The following is a 20000-nucleotide window of genomic DNA, read 5'->3' as shown; positions in this document are numbered from 1 at the left end:
GAGGTGTTGGGAAAGGTCTGGTTCCCACAGTGGAAAGGACAGAACCTGGCGGGATGGGACGTGAATCATCCATCCAATCAAAGCTCTCCTTTCTCTGAAATGTCTCAGAGGGAGGGATGGAGGGATAGAGTGATGGAGGAATGGATGGAGGGATGAGGGAGGGATGGAGGGATAGAGTGAATCACCGGAGAACAGGAAATCCCTCACAAGAATTTAGAATGAGTGAAGAAGAGTGAAGAATTTAGCTAAATTTTTAAGGGGGGGGGGGGCGGTCCTGGTTACCATAGTAACAGTGTCTGTTTGGTTTCTGCCTCAAAGGGCGCCAGTTTCCCAGCATGCATCGGTGTTGTGACCCTGAAGAACCTGAAGAACAGTTCATTTTACCACCCTGTGCTGTCAGCGTGCAGGACGTACAACACAGAGTATTCGTTCCATTGCATCCAGGACAGAGTTAGTTGCAGGTGGAGTTCAACTTCTCCACCTGCAATGAAACTCTTTATTCCATTCTTGAATCATCAACCACTGCTGCAATAACTCTTTCCTGTGTGCGACCTGTGGGAGGAGCAGAGCACACCACCAGCACCACCACCAACCCCCTCTTTGGAGAACCATCTTACCATGTTTTGATCTTTAAACAACTGATCATCATTACTAATCCAAGAGGGAGAAGCACCACGGTGAGACAAATAAACATAGAAACAAACAACTACGTGTACATGGAAAAACATAAACATAGAAACAAACAACAACATGTACATGGAAAAACATAAACAGAGAAACAAACAACAACGTGTACATGGAAAAACGTAAACATTGGACGACAACATGTATTGAAAAACAGAGTTAATCAGGTCCAGGAAAAGGAACTACAACTGGTCACGTGGCCTCTTCCTGTCATAGTTATGGCAGCAAATGAGGGAGGAAAGGAGAGGGATGCAACCAGGAGGGTGTTGGGGTGCGTTCAAAGCAGGCGTGGTGGTGGTGGTGGTGGTGTGTGTGTGTGTGTGTGTGTGTGTGTGTGTGTGTGTGTGTGTGTGTACAGGACTTGTCCCAATTGGTTCTGGTGTAATAATACAGTCGGTATTATGTTGTGGCGCCTCCAATCAGTGGAAAAGGCTCTGAAGCCGTCCCTGAGTCCCACAGCCGGACAGACACCCCACAACTGCAGCAAAGGCCCCGAGCCCCCCACCCTGCAGCCACAGAAGCCCCCTGGCCCCCAGAGAAGCTGTAGATCCCGGGCCGCAGGCACCAGGCATGGACCGCAGGCCCAGAGCCAGGCCCCGCTCCGGCAGGGCCCCCATGCCCACCTGCGCCCCACCCCACCACAGCTAACCAGATGCCCCACCCGGCTGCGAGCCCCGAGCGCCCATCCACGTAGCAGAGTGTGCTGCGAGCTCTGTGTTGGTCCCAAGCATCTGACCCGGAGCTGTGGTCAGAGCAGCACCTGACCTGGAGCTGTGGCCGGAGCAGCACCCGACCCGGAACTGTGGCCGGAGCAGCACCTGACCGGGAGCAGCACCTGACCGGGAGCAGTACCTGACCGGGAGCAGTACCTGACTGGTAGCGGCACCTGACCCGGAGCAGCACCTGACCCGGAGCAGCTTAGGACCTTAGCTCAGCCAGGTCCAGCTGAGGAGCTCAAATAGACTCCAGGAGCCTCAGAAATAGAGGCTGCGAAAGGCCTGCAGCTGCAGTTAGCCGCTAATCTGGATTAGTCGAGCTAAATCACTGGGCTAAGTATTGACAGAGCAAAAAGAGAGAGAGCGAGAGAGGAAGAAAGGATGGGGGCGTGAAGAAAGAGAAACATGGGAGGAGCTTTGGAACATCATCACCCTCATGTCAACTGACAACAAGATTTACCGGTTACTGCCTTCCTTCCTCAAGGAGACACCTTACTTCCTCAAGGGGACACCTTACCTCCTGAAGGAGACCCCTTACCTCCTCAAGGAAACACCTTAACTTCTTATGGTGACATCTTACCTCCTCAAGGAGACACCTTACCTCCTAGAGGTGGAGTTTCCTTAAGGAGACATTCAGGAGTTGCCTGATGTCACCGTGGGTTCCTGCCAAACAGAGAACTTGGCTAACTGTAGATGGAGGCTTAATTAGCATAAGACGTCAACTAAGCATCAGCGACTTCATCAGGTTTTGAGTAAAATGTTGGAGAAACTGGTCAAACTGTTGTCTGCTGAGTTGGTCTTCTACTACCATGGTACCCAAAGATCACCTAGTTCCTCTTCTATAACCATGGTAACCAAACACCACCTAGTTACTCTGGTATAACCATGGTAACCAAGCACCACCTAGTTAGTCCTCTATAACCATGGTAACAAAACACCACCTGGTTACTCTGGTATAACCAAGTCACCAAACACCACCTAGTTACTCTGGTAAAACCATGGTAACCAAACACCACCTAGTTAGTCCTCTATAACCATTGTCAGCAAACATCAACTAGTTAGTCTGGCGTAACCATGGTAACCAAACATCGCCTAGCAAGTCTACTCTAACCACGGTAACCAAACATCTCCTATGGTCACCAAACATCACCTAGCTAGTCAGCTGTAACCATGGTAACCAAACATCACCTAGTCAGTCAACTGTAACCATGGTAACAGAACATCAACTAGTGAGTCTGATGTAACCATGTGACGTGAGCATAAACAAATAGTTTCCGTGCTGATTGGATGAGCAGACGACTATGATGTACAGGAGGAAGCAGAGCCGGGGGGGCCTCACTATGCATGTTGTGTAGGGCCCGCCTCCCCCTCGTGTCCACTTATAATATATAATGTATATATAAACTTTGGGCATCATTTTTTTTAATTGCCTGAAAAAAACACAGGTTGCAGGTCGGGGGGTTTTGGGGTTTTGGTTTGGTTTTGTCCATATCACAGGTGTGGGTGTGGTTCGGTCTGGTCAGGTACGGGGGGCCCTTAGCAGAACTTTGCTGAGGTCCCCAGGGAGCTCAGGGCTGACTCTGCAGGACATGGAACAGTGAAAACAACCTGATGGCCAGGTCAAAAAGGGAGAGGGAGAGACCATGGCCACAGTGTGCTCCTGGTGGACACTGGGAGGAGGTGGAGGAGGTGGAGGAGCGGGAGGAAGGAGAGAAAGAGGAAGGAGAGGATTTGGGGGGTGGGGGTGGAGAGGAGTTAGGATGGTCAACAGGATTAAGAGATTACAGGCCACTCTGGTTAATCTGATCCACGTGGAAAGGGGCATGATGTCATCACTTCAGACTGATGATGAAGATGATGCCAGGGTCCACCAGTACAGACTGGTTGTACGGGGGGTCTCCCAGTGGTTGTACTGAGGTCTCCCAGTGGTTGTTTCCGGGGGTCTCCCAGTGGTTGTACAGGGGGTCTCCCAGTGGTTGTACCGTCTCCCAATGGTTGTACCAGGGGTCTCCCGGTGGTTGTACTGGGGGTCTCCCAGTGGCTGTACCAGGGGTCTACCAGTGTTCCCAGTAGCATGCCAGGTGTTTGATGTGGGTCTTGTGACCAGGTGGTGTTGTCTGATAAGGCCTCTGCTATCAGAGAACTGATATAATCCTCATGGCAACCGTGTGTTTGATCTGGACTCTGATCGTCTGGGCTGGTCTGAACCAGTTTAGAACCAAATTAAAGACACCAAATATTCAAATTAATCTGAAATCAACATTATTAATATGGGATGTAAACAGGCCCTTCAACCCTCCTGAGGTCAAGCTGTCCAGTCCTTCTGTTTGACCAGTGACTCAGTGGTCAAACATGCGGCCGCCGCCCACTCAGCACTTTGACATGTTCCCAAAAGCTCTGGCTCTCCACCGCTGGGTCAGTCCTTGAGGCCACTGGGTCCAGGTGGGTCCTTGTAAATGCAGTTTGTTTTTGGCAACTTGGCAACCATTTCTAAAAGTCAGTGTGATCGGAGTAGAATGAACAGAATGTAATGAGGACCATAAATAGAAATCAGTTATTTTATTACATGTTCATTGCTTATATTGGGTTACAAATATATTCATGAAAGGTCAGTGTTTGGAATTAGAGCGGCAGGAGATGCCATGACACCAGAACCAACCAGAACCTGAACCAAACAGAACCTGAACCAGAAGCAAACAGAACTGGACCCGGAGAGTTGCCCAGAACCTGAACAGAACTTCCTAGTTCACAGTTTATTAGTGAAGTAGTGAAGAACTGCAGTGCGTTGAGAACCGTTCTTCAGGCCTGGGCCGTGCTGGGTGGGCCGCAGGGGCCCCGCACCCCGTGCGTGGGGGGGCTTGCGTGTCCTTCTGCATCCCGTGCCGGGGGGTGGCCCGTCGTGCCGGGGCCGGTTGGGCGTTCCGTCTGGTCCCGTGACCTGAGCCTGCACCGGTGTGCTCGGGGCGGGCTCCCTATGTCCCTTCCCGTCGTCACACCTGGCTTTTCTGGGATCTGTTCTTTGGGGCTCTCGGTGGGCGGGGAGCTTGTTGGTGGGGGGCCTGGGCTGCGGGTGGGGGGACCGTCTGCCCCCTCTGTTCTGTGGTCCAGGGCTCTGGCGGCCGGGGGCGGAGCCAAGGTGCTGACATGTTCTGTGATGTCATCGAACGCGAAACAATGACAGCTGTGTTTCACCTCTTTCTATGGACCTCCCCCTCCCTCCCTCCTTCCATTCCTCTCTCCCGGCCGGGCGCCCTTGCCTGGTCGCTATAGTTTGGGCGCCTTCGGGTACGGGGTTGGGGGAGGGTGTTGGCCGGGGCGTGGTCGGGTCCGGGGCGGGGTCTGCGTGGCCGCCGCCCAACCTGCTGCGACCGTGCCTTGATCTGGTGGTGCTTGGCTTATACGTCTCACCGCCAGAACTCTGACTTGGTACATACACCACCCAACAGGCCCAGGGTTTGTGGCCGCGGTGGGCGGCGGCCATCTCGCCCGTCACGCTCCTGCCCCAACGTGCCTCTCACCTGTCCTGAAATTTTAACATGGTAAGATGGTTTTCCAAAGAGGGGGTTGGTGGTGGTGGTGGTGGTGTGCTCTGCTCCTCCCACAGGTCGCACACAGGACAGAGTTATTGCAGCAGTGGTTGATGATTAAAGAATGAATAAAGAGTTTCATTGCAGGTGGAGAAGTTGAACTCCACCTGCAACTAACTCTGTCCTGGATGCAACGGAACGAATGCTCTGTGCCGTACGTCCTGCACGCTGACAGCACAGGGTGGAGCAAAAGGAAACAGGACAATGAGCCTCAGGCGCAGCGTTGGGGCTGAACCTTCTTCCCTCGCCTTGAACTCGTCTTCTGGAGGTTCCACTTGTGCTGAACAAGACTCCACCTTTAAACTACGTCATCACCACAAGCAGTTGAAGTCAGGCTACGATAGGCTACTGACCAGGCAGCTAGTGTGTGTGTGTGTGTGTGTGTGTGTTCCCCTCCCATACATCATCTGCGACATGATTCGATTTTCAATCAGCTTCATTCACTACTGTCTGTTACATAACATCTAGTACATTATGTACCTCCTCCTCTCCTCCTCCTCTCCTCCTCCTCTCCTCTCTCCTCCTCTTCCTCTCCTCCTCCTCTCCTCCTCCTCTCCTCTCGTTGACCTACTTCCTCCTGGTATGTCAGTGTGTGTGTGTTTACATCTGATGCAATGTTCATGCCAGTTAAAATACCAACGGCAGACAGACAGTCTCTCTCTCTGTCTGTCTCTCTCCCTGTCTGTCTCTCTCTCTACCTCCCTAGTTTTGTTCCTGTTCAACAAAGAAAAGACACTGATTCTGAATATTCTGTAAATGATAAATACTGTTCTCCTCCCCCACCTCCTCCTTCTCCACCTCCTCCTCCTCCCCCACCTCCTCCTCCCCCTCCTCCTCCTCCTCCTCCTCCTCCCCGACCTCCTCCTCCTCCCCCACCTCCTCCTCCCCGACCTCCTCCGCCCCCACCCCCTCCTCCTCCCCAGGAGTCTTCCTGATCCCCTACATGCTGATTGTCTTTGTGGGAGGGATCCCCATCTTCTTCCTGGAAATCGCTCTGGGTCAGTTCATGAAAGCAGGAAGTATCAACGTGTGGAACATCGCCCCCCTCTTCAAAGGTACACACTACAAAGTACACACTAGGAAGTACACACTAGAAAGTACACACTTACGCTCACGCGATATAAATCCCAGTTATTATTATTATACACTTTAATACACACTACACATACACATACACACAATCACCATCACACTCATTGTAATGTGTGTGTGTGTGTAATCTACCACATTTATCAGATTCTTATCACATCAGACTGTAGCAGATACACACACTCACACACACACAGACACACACACACACACACACACACACACAGACCACACACACACACACACACACACACAGACACACACACACACACACACACACAGACACAGACACAGACACAGACACAGACACAGACACAGACACAGACACAGACACACACACACAGACACAGACACAGACACAGACAGACACACACACACACACACACACACACACAGACACACAGACACAGACACACACACACACACACACACTCACACACACACAGACACACACACACACACACACACAGACACAGACACACACACACACAGACACACACACACAGACACACACACACACACACACACACACACACACACACACACACACACACACACACACACACACACACACACACACACACGCAGACACATACACATACAGACACACACACACACACAGACACACACACACACACACACACACACACACAGACACACACACGCAGACACATACACATACAGTACACACACACACACACACACACACAGGCACAGTTTATTATTTTTGGGTGTAATCTATATGTTGTTTGTCATATTATATGATATTATTTTAGACCCTTCACTGAACTTTCTCCCACTCCCTCTCCCCCCTCACCCCCCTCTCCTCCCCCCTCCTCCCCCTCCTCCTCCTCCTCTCCTCCTCCTCTCCTCCTCAGGTCTGGGTTATGCCTCCATGGTGATAGTGTTCTTCTGCAACACCTACTACATCATGGTTCTGGCGTGGGGCTTCTATTACCTTATAAGGTCCTTTTCCTCCACGTTGCCGTGGGCGACGTGCGACAACCCGTGGAACACGCCCCTGTGCATCGAGAGCTTCCGGCCGCAGGACTGCAACAACACCGTGGGCAACGCCACCAGCGCCCCCAACGTCACCTGCCCCGGACTGGACGGGCTGGAGGGACGCTCGCCCATCATCGAGTTTTGGGAGTGAGTTCTGTGCCGTCTGTCTGTCCGTCTGTCCGTCTGTCTGTCCGTCTGTCCGTCTGTCCGTGCTTTGAGTGGCGATGGAGGTCGTGTCAGTGTTGTTCATGGGACGTGACCTCTGACCTCTGACCTCTAGCTCTGGTGGAGGTCAGTCTGGATGACACGGCCTCACAGGTCTCAGAATGACTCGTTCCCTCCGTACGTTCTCACGGCGCCTCCTCTTGGGTCCACTCAGTATTACTCACGATGACACCTGAACATCTCTGAAGGTCTGGACCAGTGGGACCACGGTACTAACATAGTACCGTCGTACTAACGTAGTACCATGGTACTAACATAGTACCGCAGTACAAACATTGTACCGCTGTACTAACATAGTACCGCGGTACTAACATAGTACGGTACTAACATAGTACCGCGGTAGTAACATAGTACCACGGTACCAACATAGTACCACGGTATGAACATAGTACCACGGTACTAACATAGTACCGCAGTACTTACATTGTACCGCAGTACTAACATAGTACAACGGTACTAACATGGTACCACAGTACGGTACTAACCTAGTACCACAGTACTTACATAGTACTACCTCCTCTCCAGGAACAAGGTCCTGGAAATCTCAGATGGTCTGGACCAGTGGTACCACGGTACCAACATAGTACCACGGTACTAACATAGTACCGCGGTACTAAACTAGTACCACAGTACTTACATAGTACTACCTCCTCTCCAGGAACAAGGTCCTGGACATCTCAGATGGTCTGGACCAGCCTGGAAAGCTGAACTGGGAGCTGCTGCTGTGCCTGGTCGCCGTCTGGATCATGGTCTACTTCTGTGTGTGGAAGGGGGTCAAGTCCACTGGCAAGGTACCACAGTACTACTCATAGTAATACACACCGCTTACTACAGTACTACACTGTGTTCGAGAAGACTGGACACTGTTTACGACAGTACTACACACTGCTTACTACAGTACTGTACAACATACTATCGGCAGTACGTTACTCATACCTGTGTGTGTGTGTGTATATATATATATATATATATATGTATGTATGTATGTGTGTATATATATATATATTTATATATACATATATATACATCTATATATATAAAACCGGTCAGTAAGTGAGGAGTACCTGTTTTCTGACCTTTCTCCTCTTTTCGAACACACTCAGTGACTGGATCATTACCAGGAAACAGGAAGTTGATCAGACGGAGGAAGTTAAATTAAAGTGAAATGAATCCCAAAAAATCCCTGTGAAGAGTCACATGACCCCCATGCACCATGAATCACAGTGTGTGTGTGTGTGTGAGACATGAATCTCACACACACACACAGTGTCACATGCATCAGTGAGGCTGTGTTGCCATGACGACGGCTAGGGGGCAGCGGGGGGTGTGGCTGGCGCTGCGTGGGACGTGATTGGTCGATGAGGAGGATAGACTGCAGTGGGACGTGACCGGAGGGGGATGGATGGAGAGGGGAAGGGAGAGAGAGAGAGGGAGGAGGGAGACGGAGAGGGAGAGAGAGAGGGAGAGAGAGAGGGAGGAGGGAGAGAGAGAGGAACAGAAGGAGAGAGAGAGGGAGAGAGAGAGGGAGAGAGAGAGGGAGAGAGGGAGGGAGGAGGGAGAGAGAGAGGGAGAGAGAGAGGGAGAGAGAGAGGGAGAGAGGGAGAGAGGGGGGGATGGGGAGGGAGAGAGGAATGGAAGGAGAGAGTTGGAGAGAGGGGGGGGGGGGGGGGGGAGAGGAAGGGGGAGAGAGGAATGGAAGGAGGGAGGGAGGGGGAGGTCCATAGAAAGAGGTGAAACACAGCTGTCATTGTTTCGCGTTCGATGACATCACAGAACATGTCAGCACCTTGGCTCCGCCCCCTCCACCAGCCAAGCTCTCTGATTGGCTGAGAGAGACACGTCACATGTGTCCGAGGTTAAATCAACTTATTGAAGCGAAATATTGATTTGTTTTGATTAAAAACAACAAAACTTTCATCCCTCCACCCCTCCCTCCCTCCCTCCATCCCTCCACCCCTCCCTCCACCCCTCCCTCCATCCCTCTATCCCTCCACCCCTCTCTCCTTCCATCCCTGTACCCCTCCATCCTGCTCTACCCCTCCATCCCTCCACCCCTCCCCCCATCCCTCCCTCCACCCCTCCCTCCATCCATCCATCCATCCATCCATCCATCCTTTTGTCCATCCATCCACCCCTCCCTCCATCCCTCCACCCCTCCCTCCATCATACCATCATAAACTCCTGGACTTAGCGATGCTTCTCCTCCTCAGATAGTTTACTTCACCGCCACCTTCCCCTACGTGGTTCTGATCATCCTATTGGTCCGTGGGGTGACGCTGCCCGGGGCCTACGCTGGGATCATGTACTACATCAAGCCCGACTGGAGCAAACTGATGGAGGCCCAGGTGAGCACAGCGTCCCCTGCCGCTCGCCACGGTGACCTCCACCGCTGGTTCCCGCTCTGTCGTAGAGTTCCCAGCTAACATCCTATGTGTTTTTTAAACATGATATATAACCAATATTTTTTAACATATTTATTTTTACTTTTGGAGTCCCCTCTGCACTATGTGTGTGTACTATGGGTACTAGTACCCCCATTTGTGAAACACTGACCTTCACAAAGCCAAAACCACGTGGACACACGGTCCACAGTTCAGTTTGTCTGTGTTTTATCCTATTTTTTATTTATTGTTTTACGATTTTTCTTATGGATTAATCTGATTAATAAGCCAATAAACCAATAAAGCAAAATGTCCTCAGTGAGATATGAGGAAATATAAAGAGTTTTATTTGTGCCGTGACTTCATAGAAACTCTTTGACCTCCTGTCGCAATATGGAGCCTTGATGTGGAGATGTCTCCTTCGTCTCCGTAGAAGGACCCTAGTGCGTACTGCCGCGCTTCGGTCCATAGACGGCCGCAGCCGGGGAGAGGTGGTCACCAAACCACAGGGAGCGATGGAACATCTGCTGAACGTCAGCCATGATCGCAACTGGCTCAGCCCTGAAGCAAATTAGGGCCCCGAGGCAGACATTGTAGACTCCAAAGCTTGTCAGATACCAGTGCTCCGCCATCTTTCAGCATGGGCGCCGCTTCGGCCTGCCCACTGTGAAAGATCTGCTACAAGATGTCCACAAAGTGGTCCTTCATCTCTGGCTTCCTCATTAGATCGTCGTTCAATAGATTGGTACGTTCATCATTGTCATCATAACGGGGGCCCACGACTTGGGGTCCTTCATGATGAAGGGCTCTGGGGAGGTGGTAAGGAGCAGCCTCGACCTGGGGGGCCTCCATACTGCTCAGCTCCGGGACCTGGTACGGCCAAGCCCATGTCCTGGGGGCCTCCGTATTGCTGGCTCTGGGAGCCGCCAGGGGGTGGTAGGTGGTCGGGCTTAGACGGGAGGGTGAATCTGCGTTGCGACCGCAGCTGCGTTGGTCCCCGAAATGAGCGCCGACCCTAGCGTGCTGCATCGCCCCCCGGGCCGGTGTGAGGAGGCCTCCCAGCATCCTGGATGACGAAGAAGACGAGGCCTCCATCTGCCTTTCCTCTTTAAGGGCCCCGAGAGCTTCTGCTGCTGCTATGGCAGCCTCTGCTTCAGCCTCCTACTTAAGGCGCCTTAGCGTGGCCTCAGTGCGCGCCACAACCGCCTTCTCTGCAGCCGCAAAGCCTGCTCTCCCCGTGGGCCTCTCCGTGCAACTGTGACTCTTGCGTGGGCCGCTGCATCGCGCGGACATCGGACCCGCCGGACCTGAAGGGCTTGTCGGCCGACTTGACGGGCCCGCCCCGCGCCGTCAACGTTGTGCGGCCACCTCTGTCCACGCCTTCTGCTCCTTCCTCCAGGCCTGGCTGCCCGCCGGGGGGGGCCCCCGGGAGTCCCGAGGTGCCTTGGGGTTCCGAGGGACCTGGGAGTTCCGTCGTCCTTGCTCTCAGCAGTTACTCGGTGGTTTCGAGGCCGCGCGATGCCTTGAGGTGAAGTTAATCTTTTCGTCCTTCTGCCCTCACCACGGGGAGACGTCCGTGGCTGTGCAGCAAGTTAAACCCTAGGACCCTGTGACGTGAGGTGTCTTTAAAGGAAGCAGTGTGAAAACTGTGGCACAGTACAGCAGTATGCAGATGATAATACATCACTGTATACATACATCAATAACATCAATGAACTGGGTCAAATGAACAATCAGTATTTTTGGGAGTACCCCCTGCAGTACCCCGAGGGGTACAAGTACCCCCATTTGAGAAACACTGAGCAACACAGAGCCAAAAGCACGTGGAGGCACGGTCCACAGTTCAGTTTGTTCGTGTTTTATCCTATTTTCTATTTATTGTTTTATGATTTTTCCGATGGATTAATCTGATTAATTAGCAGATAAAGCAAAATGTCGTCAGGGAGATGTGAAGAAATGAGAAGAGGTTTTTTTGGACCACGACTCGTGCTCTGCAAACACTTTGACCTCCTCGCTCAGGCTGATTTGCTGAAATTCAACACGGAGCCGTGATGTGTTTTAGGGGAATTTTTAACTTTTACGAGCAGCTTCAACCGAAGATACCGCCGAGACCTGAGGTCACCTTTTGAACCCAGGTCATCAGACCACAGAAATAGAGCACACAGACAGGAAACCCTGTGCAAGGCATTATGGGATGTCCTGTAGATCTACTGATATATAGGAAGTGTCGAACTATAAACATGAATTATTAAGTAGTTAGCAAGTATATGTTCGACAGGCAAGTGTCCAAAACTTACTATGTAGGAAATTACTTAAGCATGTAGGAAGTACAGCCTCTGACCCTGTGACCTCTGACCCCAGGTGTGGATCGACGCTGGGACTCAGATCTTTTTCTCTTACGCCATCGGTCTGGGAGCGCTAACGGCGCTAGGAAGCTACAACCGCTTCAACAATGACTGCTACAAGTAAACTATCACTCTATCCATCTACCTGTCTATCCATCTACCTGTCTATCCATCTACCTGTCTATCCATCTATCTATCACTCTATCCATCTACCTGTCTATCATCTACCTGTCTATCCATCTACCTACCTGTCTATCTATCTATCTATCTATCTATCTATCTATCTATCTATCTATCTATCTATCTATCTATCTATCTATCTACCTACCTGTCTGTCTGTCTGTCTGTCTGTCTGTCTGTCTGTCTGTCTGTATATCTATCTGTTTTATATATGTATAAATATTTACTAATTTGTTGAAGTGTACATTTTAAATGGATTCAGCTCCTTCTTCCTCTCCTCCTCCACAGAGATGCCTTCATGCTGGCTCTGATAAACAGTGGAACCAGTTTCTTTGCTGGTTTCGTCGTCTTCTCCATCCTGGGCTTCATGGCAGCGGAGCAGGGAGTGGACATCTCCCAGGTGGCTGAGTCAGGTACTACACACACTCAACACACACACACACACACACACACACACACACACACACACACACACACACACACACACACACACACACACACACTCAACACACACACAGACTCTACACACACACACTCAACACACACACACACACACACAAACAACACACACACACACACACTCAACACACACACACACACTCAACACACACACTCAACACACACACAGACTCTACATACACACACACACACACACTCAACACACACACACACACACTCAACACACACACACACACACACACACTCAACACACACACACACACACACACACACACAAACACACACACACACACACTCAACACACACACACACACTCAACACACACACACACACACACACACACACACACACACACTCAACACACACACACACACACACACACACACACACACACACTCAACACACACACACACACACACTAAACACACATACACGCACACACACTGAAACACAAACACACACACACTGAAACACAAACACACACACACACACACTGAAGACACACTCATACACACACACTGAACACACACACACAAACACACACACACACACACAATGAACACACACACTGAACACACACACACAAACACACACAGATACACACAAATGGTGCAATATGAATGATGTATTATAATGTATGATGTGTAGCATAATGTCACTGTGTGTGAGACTGTGTGTGTGTTTCACTATGTGTGTACTTATGAATGTGGTGGTATATGTGTGAGTGTGGTGCGTTAGGGTTTTTCCACCTGTTCAGTGTGTGTGTGTGTGTGTGTGTGTGTGTGTGTGTGTGTGTGTGTGTGTGTGTGTGTGTGTGTGTGTGTGTGTGTGCGCGTGTGTGCGTGGTGTGTGTGCGCGCATGTGTGTGGTGTGTGTGTGTGTGTGTGTGTGTGGGTGGGTGGGTGAATATGTGTGGGTGTGTGTGTACATTCTAACCAGTGTGTATACATAAATCCTGGTTGTCAACTGGACTAACAACTGTGTTTCTATTCATGTCTCAGCAGCACATGACACACACACACACACACACACACACACACACACACACACACACACACACACACACACACACACACACACACTCTCTCTCTCTCTCTCTCTCAGGTTATATTTAGTTCATGTGTTTCCGCTGTGTGAGCACTTTGGTACAAAGTGAAATGTTCTTCACATCAAGAATAAGATCTCCCCCTCTCTTGCCCTCTCTCACCCCTCTCACCCCTTCTCTCCCTCTCACACCTTCTCTACCTCTCACCCCTCTCTTGCCCTCTCCCCACTTCTCACCCCTTTTCACCCTCTCCCCCTCTCTCACCCCTCTCATCCCTATCTCACCCTCTCCCTCACCCTCTCCCCCCCTCTCTCACCTCCTCCCCCCTCACCTTCTCTCACCCTCTTAACCTCTCCCCCACTCACCCCTCTTACCCGCTCTCACCCGCTCACGCTCTCATACCCTCTCCCCCTCTCTCACCTCTCTCAACCCTTCTCACCCTCACCCCCCTCACCCCTTCTCACCCTCTCTCACCCCTCTCTTACCCTTCCTCACTCCTCTCACCACATCTTACCCTCTCACCTCTTCTCACTCCCCTCTCTCCCCCCTCTCACCCCTCTCCCCCCTCTCACCCCTCTCACCACTTCTCACCCTCTTCCGCTCTCTCGCCCCATCTCAACCTCACCCCCTCTCACCCCTAGTCACCCTCCCCCCTCTCTCATCCATCTCTCGCCCTCTCACCCCTTCTCACCCTCTCCCTCTCTCTCACCCCTTCCTCTCTAACCCTCTCCTCACCCTCCCCCCTCTCTTACCCCTCTCACCCCTCTCACCCATTCTCTTCCTCTCTCACCCCTCTCTTACCCTCTCACCACTTCTCACCCTCTTCCCCTCTCTCACCCCTTCTCACCCTCAACCCTCTCACCCCTTGCCATCCCCCTCTCTCATCCCTCTCTCACCCTCTCACCACTTCTCACCCCTTCTCACCCTCTCCCCCTCTCTCACCTCTCTCACCCCTATCTCACCCTCTCCCTCACCGCCCCCTCTCTCACCCCCCTTCCCCTCTCTCATCCTATCTCAACCTCTCACCCTTTTCCCCCCTCTCTCACCTTCTCTCACCCTCTTAACCCCCCCCCACTCACCCCTCTCACCTCTCTCACCCTCTCTCACAGTCTCTCAATCTCTCTCACCCACTCTTACCTTTTCTCACCCTCTCTCGGCCCTTCTCACATTCTCTCACCCTCTCTCACTTTCTCTCACCTTCTCTCACCCCTCTCACCTTTCCTCACCCTCTCTCACCTTCTATCTCATCCTCTCTCACCCCCCCCTCACCCTCTCGCATCCTCTCTCACACACTCTCACTCTCTCATCCTCTCTCACCTTGTCTCTCACCTCCTCTCACCCTCTCCCCTTAAGGGAGAATTTTTAAGGGTAAGGGGCCAAGGGTCAAGGTTTTAGTGTTAGGGGTCAAGGTTTAGAGGTTTGGGGTTAGGGGTCAAGGGTCAAGCTTTGGGGGTTAGGGGTCAAGGGTCAAGTTCTAAGGGTTAGGGGTCAAGGGTCAAGTTTTAAGGGTTAGGGGTCAGGGGTCAAGTTGGAGCTGTTTTTGAGGAAGTTCAGTTTGGTTTTCCAGCGTTGCTTCCAGGGTTTGTTCCTCAGAGCACAAATGTCCGGATTGAGTTGAATAAATTCATGAAAATATAAGTAAACCACGCCCGCTTTGTTGTCAAATGACATTATTTGACTGTTTTCTCTCTGCATCACTGTAACGTCCCGACCATTAGAGATGGCTGCTGCGTTAATGAATGCACTTTAGCTTAGCTTAGCTTAGCGTTAAATGGCAGAACACACAATGACAGTGCAACAATGTGCAACAAAGGACTCCATCACCACTTTCTGTTGTTTATCATTAATATAGTTCATATTTATTCCAAACATATGAGACACTCCATTGTTCCAGTAACGTAGGTACATTAACAACGCCTCCCTCCTGGATTCCACTGTTCTGCCATCACATGATTCAATGCAAAGTAAAGCGATCAGCACATATTATGGGAAGGATCCCAATTTTCACCAGTTAAAGCTCTTTTCGCACAGACAAGGGTCCAAACCAACCACACATCAACTAATTGTTTCCCCCTGGCCTGTCCTAACCCCAACCCCCACCCCCACCCTAACCTTAGCCCAAACCCCCACCCCAACCCAAACCCTTACCCCAACCCTCACCCCAAACCAACCCCAACCCAAACCCCCACCCCCACCTTAAGCCAAACCCCCACCCTCACCCCAACCTTAACCCAAACCCCAACCCAAACCCCCACCCCCACCCAATCGATCATTCGAATATTTTCAGAATGTTTAACCAATTTTGCATATTGATGGATAGCAGCAGAACCCTCAAGGCTCTGATGCACATGGCAGCGCTTGGGTGGAGACACAAGAGGGAAAAGCCTCTTTTCATGAGATGAAGCCTTTTACAATGAGTGTGTGTGGGAGACTCCGCCCCTTTCTGTGAGCGCGTGGACAGGATCCCTACGTGTCACGTACAGTTGGTGTCCGCTCTGCATCCCATGAGAAAGCTCTTGAGCCAAATTTCAGCACAAACTAGGGATGGATGAATGTGAGGAGCGTGGGTGGCTCCACCCAGCGACAGCGACTCGCTCCACTTGGAGGGTGGGGTTTCTGTCGCTGGAGAAGTGATGGAGCGACGAGAGACGGACTCAGTCAAGAAAGAAGCAGTGAAGACACAGTGTGTGTGTGTGTGTGTGTGTGTGTGTGTGTGTGTGTGTCTCAGTATTTGTATGTGTGTTTGTGTGTGGTGTGTGTGTGTGTGTGTGTGTGTGTGTGTGTGTGTGTGTGTGTGTGGTGTGTCTCAGTGTGTGTGTGTGTGTGTGTGTGTGTGTGTGTGTGTGTGTGTGTGTGTGTGGTGTGTCCCAGTGTGTGTGTGTGTGTGTGTGTGTGTGTGTGTGTGTGTGTGTGTGTGTGTGTATTAATTGTAGTGTATTGTGAGCAGGGCCTCTTGAGATGTTTCTCATCTCGTTTCCAAGAGGTTTCCTGACGCTCGACTCACAACTCCAGGTAAAGACTGACACACACACTGAGAACCACACACACACACACACACACACACACACAAACACACACACACACACACACACACACAAACACACACACTGAGACACACACACTAAGTGACACTGAGACACTTACACACACACTGAGACACACACAAACACACACACACATAGTAAGACACACACACACACACACACACACACACACACACACACTCATACTGAGACACACACACACACTGAGACACACACACACACACTCTGCTCAAAACACACTACAATTAATACACACACACACAATAACGCTGACATACCTAGCAAACAATTCTATCATTCTAGCATCTATCCATCTATCGATCTTATATATATCAGTATTTATGGTAATTAATCTATAATAATAATAATGATTATTTATCTAATTCTCCATTAACACTGTTTATAGTAATCTCACTTGATATTCACTGCACAGGGTTCTGCAAACAGGACTCCCCCCTTCTTTCCCATTTGGTTCGTTCCGTTCTGCCACTAGAGATGCTTAACTCTCACTGTCCCTGATTGGAGGAGTTGCACATCTTCGCTTCCTGGAAGATCTTTGTTATTAGCAGCTTCACTCTGTACATGGACGATTGAGAGGAAGTAGAAGTATCACATGGATGTAGACGGGGGAGAGACGGGGAGAGACGGGGGAGAGACGGGGGAGTGACGGGGGAGAGACGGGGGAGAGACGGGGAGAGACGGGGAGAGACGGGGGAGTGACGGGGGAGAGACGGGGGAGAGACGGGGGAGTGACGGGGGAGAGACGGGGGAGAGACGGGGAGAGACGGGGGAGTGACGGGGGAGAGACGGGGGAGAGACGGGGAGAGACGGGGAGAGACGGGGGAGTGACGGGGGAGAGACGGGGGAGAGACGGGGAGAGACGGGGAGAGACGGGGGAGAGACGGGGAGAGACGGGGGAGAGACGGGGAGAGACGGGGAGAGACGGGGGAGTGACGGGGAGAGACGGGGGAGAGACGGGGAGAGACGGGGGAGTGACGGGGAGAGACGGGGAGAGACGGGGGAGAGACGGGGAGAGATGGGGGAGAGACGGGGAGAGACGGGGAGAGACGGGGGAGAGACGGGGGAGTGACGGGGGATTGTCTGGGAAAAGACGGGGAGTGACTGGGGAGAGACGGGGGTTAGATGGGGGAGAGACGGGTGAGTGACGGGGGAGAGACGGGGAGTGACGATGGAGCTCGGGGGAGGGAGACGGGAGTGTGGAGGGGAAGAGACAGGAAGTGACGGGGGAGTGACGGGGGAGAGACGGGGAAGTGAGGGGGGAGTGTCGGGGCAGAGACGGGGAGTAACGGGGGAGTGACGGGGAGAGACGGGGAGTGACGGGGGAGAGACGGGGAGAGACGGGGAGAGACGGGGAGAGACGGGGAGAGACGGGGGAGAGACGGGGGAGAGACGGGGGAGTGACGGGGGATTGTCTGGGAAAAGACGGGGAGTGACTGGGGAGAGACAGGGTTAGATGGGGGTGTGATGGGGGAGAGACGGGTGAGTGACGGGGGAGAGACGGGGAGTGACGATGGAGCTCGGGGGAGGGAGACGGGAGTGTGGAGGGGAAGAGACAGGAAGTGACGGGGGAGTGACGGGGAAGAGACGGGGAAGTGAGGGGGGAGTGTCGGGGAAGTGTCGGGGAAGTGACGGGGGAGTGTCGGGGCAGAGACGGGGAGTAACGGGGGAGTGACGGGGAAGAGACGGGGGAGAGACGGGAGAGTGTCGGGGGAGTGTCGGGGGAGAGACAGTGGAGTAATGGGGGAGTGACGGGAGAGACGGGGAAGTGACGGGGGAATGTCGGGGAAGAGACAGGGGAGTGTCGGGGGTGAGACGAGGGAGTGACGGGGGAGTGACGAGAGAGTGACATGGGAGAGACGGGGGAGTGATGGGGGAGAGACGGGGGAGTGTCGGGGGAGAGACGGGGGAGAGACGGGGGAGAGACCGGGGAGAGAAGGGGAGAGACAGGAGAGATGGGGGAGAGACGGGGGAGTGACGGGGGATTGTCTGGGAAAAGACGGGGAGTGACTGGGGAGAGACGGGGTTAGATGAGGGTGTGATGGGGGAGAGACGGGTGAGTGACGGGGGAGAGACGGGGAGTGACGATGGAGCTCGGGGGAGGGAGACGGGAGTGTGGAGGGGAAGAGACAGGAAGTGACGGGGGAGAGACGGGGAAGTGAGGGGGGAGTGTCGGGGAAGTGACGGGGGAGTGACGGGGGAGTGTCGGGGCAGAGACGGGGAGTAACGGGGGAGTGACGGGGGAGAGACGGGGAATGACGGGGGAGTGATGGGGAGTGACAGGGGAGAGACAAGGGAGTGTCGGGGGAGAGACAGGGAGTGACGGGGGAGTGTCGGGGAGTGTCGGGGGAGAGACGGGGGAGAGACGGGGAGAGACGGGGGAGTGTCGGGCAAGTGACGGGAGAGACGGGGAAGTGAGGGGGGAATGTCGGGGAAGTGACAGGGGAGTGTCGGGGGTGAGATGAGGGAGTGACGGGGGAGTGACGGGGGCGTGACGAGAGAGTGACATGGGAGAGACGGGGGAGTGATGGGGGAGAGACGGGGGAATGTTGGGTGAGTGACGGGAGAGACGGGGAAGTGACGAGGGAGTGTCGGGAGGGAGACGGGGAGTGATGGGGGATTGTCGAGGGAGTGTTGGGGGAGAGATGGGGGAGTGTTGGGCGAGTGACGAGGGAGTGACGGGGGAGAGACGGGGGAGTGTTGGGCGAGTGACGGGAGAGACGGGGAAGTGACGGGGGAGTGTCGGGAGGGAGACGGGGAGTGATGGGGGATTGTCGGGGGAGAGACAGGGGAGTGTTGGAAGAGAGACGGGGGAGAGACGGGGGAGTGTTGGGGGAGAGACGGGGGGTCGTTTCCTGGTTCCTCAGTTTGTTCTGCTTCTAATCAGGAACAAACTCGATGCTGATCCTACATCACACAGGAGCTGGTTCAGGATCTAATGATCCACAAGGTTCTACAAGGTTTTAGAAGGTTCAGAAAGATTCTAGAGGGTTCTAGTAGGTTCTAAAAGGTTCATAAAGGTTCTAGAGGGTGTAGAAGGTTCTAGAAGGTTGTAGAGGTTTCTGAGGGGTTCTAGGGGGTTCAACAGGGTTCTAGGGGGTTCTATAGGGTTCTGGACGATTCTAGAGGGTTCTGGGGGGTTCTAGAGGGTTCTGGAGAGTTCTAGAGGGTTCTGGAGGATTCTAGAGGGTTCGAGGGGGTTATAAAGGGTTCTGGGGGATTCTA

General features: G+C 52.6%; 1 protein-coding gene across 1 annotated transcript in view; it reads left to right on the top strand.

The window, feature by feature from the left end:
- Positions 1 to 20000, top strand: part of slc6a8 (solute carrier family 6 member 8) — a 34410-nt gene that overhangs the window by 6163 nt on the left and 8247 nt on the right. The window contains exons 2-7 of the mRNA XM_080015537.1: positions 5911 to 6042; positions 6955 to 7225; positions 7962 to 8094; positions 9514 to 9648; positions 12046 to 12149; positions 12498 to 12622. Of these exons, the coding sequence (XP_079871663.1) occupies positions 5911 to 6042; positions 6955 to 7225; positions 7962 to 8094; positions 9514 to 9648; positions 12046 to 12149; positions 12498 to 12622 (900 nt within the window). The remainder of the gene's footprint in view (positions 1 to 5910; positions 6043 to 6954; positions 7226 to 7961; positions 8095 to 9513; positions 9649 to 12045; positions 12150 to 12497; positions 12623 to 20000) is intronic.

This window comes from Zeus faber (genome assembly GCF_960531495.2).
Source record: "Zeus faber genome assembly, chromosome: 15".
Lineage (NCBI taxonomy): Eukaryota > Metazoa > Chordata > Actinopteri > Zeiformes > Zeidae > Zeus > Zeus faber.
This window is presented reverse-complemented; position numbering and strand designations above follow the sequence as displayed.